General features: G+C 32.9%; 2 protein-coding genes across 2 annotated transcripts; one reads left to right on the top strand and one right to left on the bottom strand.

The window, feature by feature from the left end:
- Positions 1–1,694: 1,694 nt before the first annotated feature.
- Positions 1,695–5,483, bottom strand: LOC117114338 (prohibitin-like). Its single transcript, XM_033257988.1, has 7 exons — positions 5,348–5,483; positions 5,066–5,219; positions 4,489–4,650; positions 3,925–4,067; positions 3,420–3,536; positions 2,793–2,888; positions 1,695–2,271 (listed from the first exon to the last, which is right to left on the bottom strand). Exons 2-7 carry the CDS (start codon positions 5,160–5,162, stop codon positions 2,059–2,061), a joined length of 828 nt encoding a protein of 275 aa, XP_033113879.1. The 5' UTR covers positions 5,163–5,219; positions 5,348–5,483; the 3' UTR covers positions 1,695–2,058.
- A 307-nt stretch (positions 5,484–5,790) lies between these two features.
- Positions 5,791–9,725, top strand: LOC117114256 (lupus La protein-like). Its single transcript, XM_033257861.1, has 11 exons — positions 5,791–5,846; positions 6,452–6,611; positions 6,917–7,004; positions 7,182–7,357; positions 7,456–7,556; positions 7,691–7,762; positions 7,858–7,903; positions 8,015–8,155; positions 8,270–8,459; positions 8,591–8,692; positions 8,783–9,725. The coding sequence occupies exons 2-11, from the start codon at positions 6,462–6,464 to the stop codon at positions 8,863–8,865; spliced, it is 1,149 nt and encodes a 382-aa protein (XP_033113752.1). The 5' UTR covers positions 5,791–5,846; positions 6,452–6,461; the 3' UTR covers positions 8,866–9,725.
- The last annotated feature ends 52 nt before the right edge of the window (positions 9,726–9,777 follow it).

Here is a 9,777-nt window from a genome sequence, read left to right as displayed (position 1 = left end):
GCGGGCGGGGGGGGGGGGGGGGGGGGGGGCCCCGGCCCCGCCGGCCATGCTGCGTACCTATTGTTGACGCTTTCTTATAATATGTAAAATCCCTTGAAATATTCTTGCTCACCATGTAGTTAAACCATATTTATTTATTGATCATCTTCTGATGTCAAAGCCATTTTTTTAAACTGATAAATGTTGCGTGATATCAATGATGTCGATCAAATGTCGAAATTATAAAGTGGCATATCTAGTAAGAGTATTTAAATGAGGTGGCGGGGACTGATAGGAGGAAAGGAAAGGAAAGCGGAAGGGGTGCCAGGGGTGCTTAGCTGTCAAAAACAGGCTAGATGAGATTTTCAACTACCTGATCGTAATTTTGTTTGCTTTGAAAATTTTCAGAAGAGTGGGTGCATACCCCGAAAGCAGATATGGGGTTATTATTATATGATTTAATTTGATAATCATTAAATATAAAGACACGTAAGGTATACTTCCTCAGGCCTGTAGCGCGACTTAATTTGTGGAAGGTTCGTTGCAGTGGAAAGTGGACCCTTTGGCTAGTATGATCTCCAATACTCTGGAGAACATTGTACATATATCTGCGAATATAAATTGTTCGTTTTAGATGCGGACCTTCTCCTGTTTTTGGGCGGTTCGTCGTAATCCCCCTTAACGGCCTGTTCTTTGAGCTAAAATCTTCAGCTTTCCTGAAGACCGTGAAAGCTACAGTACAACATTTTACCTTGTCAACAAAAAATATTTTGCACGTCACTATCAAGCATAGCGTTCAATATTCTTTGCATAGACGGGTAGACCCTTTGACTGGTAATCACTTTATAAATGCTCATAGAAAAGTTAGTAAATCAGACAAAAAGAAACTAATTTGTTTTTTGTCTGATTGGAGGTTAATAATAAATTTGATCCTTTTAAATTAGACCTCATTGTAGTTAATATTTAAGAGATTTCCAAATAAGCTCACACAGCAATCGTTAATACACGGTTTACACTTGATAAAATGTTACTAACTGTATCAGAAAAAATGCTTAGCACATTTGTACTCTTGAATATTTGAATACTAATGAGGTTTCAAAATCTAAAAATCTGATCAAAATATTTCCACATTCCTAGTTTGGTATGGAAAAAATAATGTTGGGAGCTTTATGCAAATAGGTTGGTTTTAATAATGGATTCTTTTTCTAAACGATATGGTAGCACAGGCACCTCTTTATACTTGATTTTACTTAAATATTCTTGAGGTTACGAATATTCGCATTTTTAAGCTGGTCTTAATCTGAGACATCTTTCAAACAATTTTTTAGTCGATGAAAATGTTAATTGTAATTTGTTATGACGTTACTGTGTTAATAGATGGCTGTGATACATTTGAAAAGCTCTGCTAATTTAGACTGGTAACACAATACTCAATCATAGTTAAGCATTAATAAGGATGATGAAACTCTAAGATGGAATATCAGACAAATTAAAGGTTACTTCCACAAAAAAAAAACATTTTTTAAAACGTTATATACTATTTAGTGGCGACTCCAGTATTCTTTTTTACCTATTGATTTAAAGGAATTTGTAATGTATGACAGTTTTGTAGGTTTCCCATAGACAATTTGTAATCTATCCCACAAAATTAAAGTACAGTATAGTTAAGAAAAGGGAACAAGACAGAAATATTTCACATTTAATTAAAAACAAAATGTTATCCTGATATTTGTCTGTATTTAATTACCTCAGAACTTTGCAACAACAGCAACAAATCTTCTTAATATAAATTTAATAAGAAAATCTAAATGTCAATTCAGGAGCAATTAAGATGACATTTCACGATACAATCTGGATTCATAAATCAGATTTTGCTCAGAGCTTTTGCCATAATTAGAAATCAGATTCTTTATTTTACAATAGATATTTCGCTAATGTTTAGTTTTAAACACAGCACTCTGGACAGTTTTTTCAGCACCAGTAAATATGAGCAGGAATACGATTAGAATTCCTTATGGTAATCGGATTTTTAAACATACTTTAGATAATTATGATTAAAAACATTCTGTCCAAATACATTTACTGCGGTAAACTCAATAATGTCTGTTGTCCCTGCGGCAGATATGTTACGTTTCTTGAACGAGACATTTGGTAAGCAATGTCTTCAGCAGCCTCAAGTTTACGGAGTTCTACCAAGCCCTCTCCAGCTTTATTGAATGCATTTGAGAGAAGTTTGGCAGCAATGGAGTCTCCCTCTGCAGTGGTGATGGCTGCTGTTTTCACATGTTCAGCCTAGGGTTGTGAAAAAAATAAAACATATGTAAAATAGTTCAACATAACATAGGAGAAATATAGAATACTGTATGTATTGTACCAATGTATAAAACATTTATTTTCTGTATATTTCTGCTCAGTTGGAAAAAAGTCTTTTCATTAAAAACATCAATGGATTGACAGATATGAAACATCATTGCAGAAATTCAATTCAACTAAATGAAAAAAGACTCTCTTGATGTTTCTTTAATCTTTGCAAATAAAATATACAATGGCTGTTGACTGACTGTTGAATGATGATGCATGAAATCTCCAAGACATTATTGAGTTTTTCAAATAAAAAAAAAAACAATGTCAGTAACAAGTTATACAGGAATTAAAATATATAACTGACATACTTGTCAACATCTGTTTATTAATTGCAATAGCACTGAATAATTAAACAATCTGAATGAGGAATTCAACACAGACCATCTTACTTTGAATAGTCAGCAAGTTACCATATCAAGGTGTACCAAAAAAATGATTATTTTGTTTACCTTTTCTACCAAGAACCTGGCTCGTTCTGCCTCTTGTTGGGCAACTTGTTTCATCTCAACAGCTTCTGTGAATTCTCTTCCAAATGTTAGATGGGTCTAGAAAAAAAAATTCAATCCACTTTTCATAATGTACTGTATATTTATATAAGAATCAAAGATTTAAATATTAAAGTATTGTAACAATTGTATATTATATTCAATTAACAATTTTTTTAAAGGAAACTCTGCTCAGATATATAAAGTATATTTTCATCCAAATTATTTCAGTGGATTGACAGATTAATAACACATCATTGCAGAAGTAATTCTCTGACTGAATTAATTGCTCTTTCCTAAACACTACCAATTCACCTAAAAGCTGCCTCCCAACAATTCCCATCATGGAGCTTTCTATTGCACGACGACGATAGTTCATAGAACGTAATGACGTCACTAAAAGTCATCTGCACATGCAAGAATGCAAGTTCTCGTCGCATGGATCCTAGGACACAATTTGGCCAAATCTATGTGCGAAGAGAATGTAGGACGCCCCATAGGACAGTCATGCATGAGTAATTCCGTTCTAGTGTTGCGCCTCGAACAAATCAAAAGCTCCCTATAATAATATAATATTGCACTGCTGCTTACCAAAGAAATATCATCAAGAATAAGACCAAACTGCTGAGCTCTCTCTGTGAGCTCTTCTTGCACTCGCTGTGAAACGATTTCTCTTTGAGTGATCAACTCACTCGCATCAAATTGCGCCTGTGAAAATAAATAATTTCCAATTAAAATGAGTTCAATTTGTTAAATAATGTTAAGAAATACAAATGCCCCAATTTGCTATGAAAACTAGACTCTCTAACAAACATTTTCTAATTTTTATTCTATAGAGAAAATCTGAAGCATTTCTCTCTTATAGTCAATATTCCTTTTCGTAAGTGACATAATAAAAACTTCTAAGAAAATCCAAGTTGCATTTCTTTCTTTATGAGACATTATGCTCCAACAGAATACATCTCACCAAAATGAAAATGAAGCTCTGTACAAACAATATGCATAAACAATGTTCCTTTAGGAGAGATATCAAATTGTGAAATGGTATGAGAAACTTCACCTCTAAGTACCAATGCAAAAGAACCTAATAACCTACCACAACAGCTTTGAGAACTTCACTGGTAATGGAAGGGAGAACCCTTTCATCGAAGTCTTCACCGAGATTCATATAAATTTTTGGTAATTCAGGTGCCATTGGTCGGAAGAGGACACGCAGCGTGATGTTCACATTCTGCAAATCTGCAGGTTAATCAATGTCATTGGATACAGTAACATTCATACTTTATAAGTTGCTATCTGGAGTTCATTGTAATTCATTAATAAATATTCATACAATATTTAAAAAAACACTTGCACAAAGAAAATAAGCAAATAAATAAATAATTAATTAATATTATATAATACTACAATGCAAGACCCAAAATTAAGATGCTCCACAAATGTTGATCATTGTTTTATATTCTTTCATTAGAATGATCAATACAACAAGAATTTCTAAAGAAAAACTTCTGCTAAGAAATATTACTGGTGTTTTCATTGTTGTGACATCAATGTATTGAGAGATATAAAACATATCATTGCAAAATTTAATACTTTCAGAAAAACTTAACATAAATTAATAGAAATTTAAATACTGTAAACATTATGGACCAGGAGATACCTTTACTTCCAGTGATAACTGGTACATTGCGGGGTCTGGATCGGCAGTCAAATATAATAGGACGCTGAATCCATGGAATTAAGAAATGAGTTCCCTCGCCCATTACGTACTCTTTTACACCTGACAGTCTGTCGAAGATTACTGCCCGATGTCCTCCGTCAACTGTGTGGTAGATATTTTGTAAAATGAGAAAAAAAAATATTGACTACAAATTTACAAAAGTACCGAAAATGCTCATATACTCAAAAAATAGTATATTGTTTTATTTTTTTATCTTTCAATATTATCTTTTTTCTTTTCACCTATTTTTTTACCCTCTAATTTCTTTCTCATTCTCTTCACCTTATCTTTTTCATCTTTTTGTTGATTTTTGTATCTTTTGCTTTATTTCATTTATCTTTATTAACCTTGTTAACTTTATTTTTATGTTTTCCTTTTTAAAATTCATTTTTTTATTTCACTTTTTATCTCAATAAAATACTAGCCCTAGGCTATTATTACTGTACCAGTCTATTACTAGGCTAGGGCCTTATAATTTGATGCTGCCTTGATGGAATATTTATTAATTTATGCTTACCATTATATAAAGCTGTATTAACAACACTTCCAACCACTGCTACACCAATACCTACAGCTCCAAGCTGAGTAAATAATTTATTGAGAGCAGCAGCCATAACTACTTCGGTTGGTACAGCAGGTAGGTGGTACAGCAGTACTCACTGTACGATTTCCTGCAAATTGAAGAGGATGACGTAATTTTTGGCCTGCCATCAAAGAGCAATTGTTTATGGCTATATAGAACACTATAGTTTAACCATTTATAATCATTTGCCCAACATTTTTTACACTTTATATTTACCTGTGATGTTCAAATAATAGTAGACCGAATGTAATCGTCTTAAATAGCAAAAAATAACTTATCTAGGGTAGGGTAACATCACCTACTAAATACAATATACCATAAGCACGTTGGATCGATGGTCACGCCGCAAACTCATTAACCTTTCATCAGCATTTTATTTTTTATATTAAAATATTGTAATCATTTAAATACTTTTGAAATCCACTGAATATTCAAACTAATAATACAAATACTACGTATTTTTTACTTTATGTTTTAGAATATATGAAATTATCATAATTATAATATATAATTTATGAATCCTATATTATTGTCACTTGACCCTTACCCACATGTTTCGCTCTAACAAGGTCGAGCTGTTTTGTTTTTTTTGTTGACGGTCTTGTAAACCTGATGCAATTATTCTGCAACACATCAGTATAAACGTTACTGTGTCGAAATAAATTATTTAATATCGTAGTCGAAATTTACAATTTAAGTTGTAGTCGTGTGAAAGGTAAATGTATGCTGGGCCAGGCTAAAAACCGGCAGACCGTCCCGGCCTGCCTGCCGGTTTTGCATTGGTGGCGCTGCTAGACAAGATCTAGGGCCTAGGCTAGGCCTAGCCCTGTGTAGCCTAGACCCTGGCTAAGTCCATTAAGGGTCGCCTGACTCTCAGCTAGAGAGCTTATCTACATATGCTAAATAGCTTGTGAAGTCTAGTGATTGTGTGGCCCAAACTGTAAAATATGGACTGCTTGGGGAATATCTTCTACACTAGGCCTACACACAGATATTATTTTGACTAGAAATTTATTTATCATGTAGATAGTGCCAGCCGAAGCATTTGAGAAAGATAAGGCCGATTTCCACACAGGTTTTTCCAAGGTTTTGATCTAATCTTAATAATATTATGCAGTAGGACTAAGTAGTTACGATTACCATGCAAATTTAAGCTATTTTTTAAATAAAGTATCATTCGTGCAATTTTTATGTATTTTGTCTCCACTGTTGTAAATTAATCATTTCATCAGTTCAAATTATAAATAATAAAAGAAATGTGGACAGTGGTGGCATAAAATCTATTTTATATGCTTATCATTTTTAGCTTCTCTATTTCAGTTAATATATTATGGCAGAGATCAAGGAGGAGACAGTGGTCAAGGAGGAGACAGTGGTCAAGGAGGAAACTGTGGTCAAGGAGGAAACTGTGGTCAAGGAGGAAACAAAAATTCTGAATTCACCGTCTGATCTGGAGAAAAAAATCATTAGACAAATTGAGGTATAATGATTCTTGAATAATTGGTTGATAGACATTTGTAGTTTAATAGTGTTTTTCTGTAGGGAATAGCTCCAATATTATTTTGGCTTAAACATTGTTTGCAGGTTTTGAAATAAATCAATTTCCACTTAATTTTTAATGCATGTCTGAATACCACCTATGAATAACATAGTGGATTTTTCCCCTGTTTTTCAAGCAATTTTTACAATTCCTAAAACACTTTAGTCATGTAATCATAATATCCCTAGTTGTTTTATGAATAGTGCACATATGTAGTTTTGATGCTATTGGTTTTTTTTGTTTAGTATTATTTTGGAGATGCCAATTTAAAGAGAGACAGATTCTTACAGGAAGAAATCAAAACTGATGATGGTTGTATCCTTTTACAATACTGTATTTAAATAAAAACGTAAGCCACAAAAGTATACAGGTGTCAGACTGCTTGGCCCAAATCCCTAGGTGGTCCATAAATATAGTCAAAGACATTGCCTCCTTAATATATAATTTGGAGTTTTTTCTATAATAACAGTGCACTAACAGAAAAATGTCAATAGCCATATTTAGTTTTAGATTTTACTACATTACTACTATATATATTCATTTTTACCCTTTACGTTAAATTTGAATTTTGTCAACAGAAGGGATTTCCTTTGGATGCAACACTGGATGATATTCAAGATTTTCTTGACAAATTTGGACCGTCTGCTCATGTCCAGATGCGAAGGGATGGAGAAAAAAAATTCAAGGTATAAACTAAGCAAAATGTATTTTTAAAAGTGTGATCACATTTAGCATGAAAAAAATACAGTGATTATAATCATTTAATTTTCACATCAATTTTAAGGGGTCGATATTTGCTGTATTCATGAATGTAGAAGATGCACAAAAGTTTTTAGCAGCAGATAATGTAAAAATTGGAGAAACAGATGCAGTCAAAATGAGCAAGTAAGTAGTAAAAAATATTTTTCTAACAATTGTTAGAAAAGAAAATTATAATTAGAAATTTGCTACATATCCGGAATTTTGTTGGGTTTTTTTTGTGCATAATTATGTCTTACAACATTGTTTGCATTTTCTAGAGATGCGTACTTTGCCATGAAAGCAGATGAGAAGAAAAAGGAAAAGGAAGCTGACAAAGAAAGGAAACTACAGTAAGTAAAGCCTCCTAATCAACTACTGTACTCTACTTCTGCTTTAGAAAGACTTATTCATGTGATGTAAATTAATTTTATATTATTAATTTCAGAGAGGCAGTGCAGAAAGAAAAAGAAGAAAAATTATCCTCTGATAAGGTAAGAGATAATGAAAAGGGATTATATTATTAATAACGTACAGGTATGTATAATCTGTAAACAAATCTTGAGTATCATCTTAATAAATATTGTATCAAAACATGTCTGTAGGCTGCATTGGAAGAGTTTGCTGAAGGCTGCATTATGCATTTCAGTGGCGTTTCTGACCAGATATCAAGGGAGGACTTAAAAGAAGTGTTTGGTGAACATGGGACTGTTAACTGGGTGGACTTTGTCAGGGGTCAAACAGAGGTCAGTTTTCCTTCTTTGGTTGAAATTAAGAAAGTATCTATGTATATTATTGGATTGACATTAATATCTATGATCATTAAAAATTCAGTATGTTCAACTTGGTGTCTTTACTAGGGAACTATTAGATTTGATGATGATGTTAAAGCTAAGGATGTAATTAAGAAAATTAGAGCAGCAAATGATGGTAAAATACAAGTACGAGGCGAGGATGTTACAGTTCGTGTTTTGGAAGGCGAGGAGGAAAAGGAACACTGGGTGAAGGTGTTTGAGAATAAGATGGCTAGTAAGCTTCGTATGCAAGCTGGTAAGAAATTTATCTAATGAACCATTAATCTGCACATTGACAATGGAATGTTGAAAGTGAGCATGACTTGCGCCTTAAAGAATTTATCATGCAATGAGATTTACTATAAGAATGACTTTTCTTGCACACAGGTCGTAGGGGAAAGAGAGGAAGGCCTGGTGGAAAACGTGATAAACGGAGCTATGATGAACCCAGAGGAAAGAAAACTAAATTTGAAAGTGATGATGAAGAAGGTAGGTTAAATACATATCAACTTAAAGGTATAATTTTTGCTAATGAAATGATAAACATTTTTTTAAATTGTTTCGTTGTTTTTTTCATAGATGCTGAAAAAACTAAAAAACGCCCTCACGAGTCAAGTACACCTTCAGAGGACCCTCCAGTGAAGCAGCTAAAAACAGAATAAATGGAAAAAGAAAATGAAAACTATGATAGATGGCCAATCATTCATATTCAGAGACTTGTTTGAACTACCTTTTCTATTACATCAAAACGTTGTTTTTTTCATAGATGCTGAAAAAACTAAAAAACGCCCTTACGAGTCAAGTACACCTTCAGAGGACCCTCCAGTGAAGCAGCTAAAAACAGAATAAATGGAAAAAGAAAATGAAAACTATGATAGATGGCCAATCATTCATATTCAGAGACTTGTTTAACTACCTTTTCTATTATATCAAAATCTAGAAACTAGAGGAATGAGTAGTTCAGCTGCCCACACTAATCAGAGGCTACAGGAGAGGTCACATGATAAGTTTCATAATACTACTCTGTAGTGCATATGGTTTTCTGCTAAAAGAATGTTTTATTTTGATTTTAGGCATATTTTTTAATTTTTTTTTTTATGTACAGTATGAACAAAACTGGACAAGTAAAATTGGTGTTGGAACTTGTACATAATACTGTATTACTGTTTTTAGGAAGGTGATGTAATTGTTATAGTATTTTGTGCAAAGCAGCACATTAATAGGCCTAACAAGTCGTTAAGTAGTCTGTTTCCACAACACCAATGTTTGTTATTGATAAGAGATGCATTTCTAAACTGTCATATGAAAATGTGAATATGGAGCTTTTTATAGAATAAAATTCCTGTACAAAACTGTTCTGTTTATGTTGATAGCAAGCCAGTCATAAATTTAACACTACAATATGCAACTTGGTTGAAACAATTTCCTTGGTGAAACAGTAATAATAATACAGGAATTTATACCGCACCTTTTGCCAAGGGATACAAGGCACAATAAAAGATAACAGTGACAAAAAAAAAAAGGAAATCAAGATGCTCTTTTCTTTGTATTTATAATTCATAATCATTTTTACC

This window comes from Anneissia japonica, unplaced genomic scaffold (genome assembly GCF_011630105.1).
Source record: "Anneissia japonica isolate Jap-2015-1 unplaced genomic scaffold, ASM1163010v1 scaffold2994_len2133135_cov197, whole genome shotgun sequence".
In the NCBI taxonomy this organism is placed as follows: Eukaryota; Metazoa; Echinodermata; class Crinoidea; order Comatulida; family Comatulidae; genus Anneissia; species Anneissia japonica.
The sequence above is the reverse complement of the archived record's forward strand: the minus strand, read 5'-3'. Positions and strand labels throughout refer to the sequence as shown.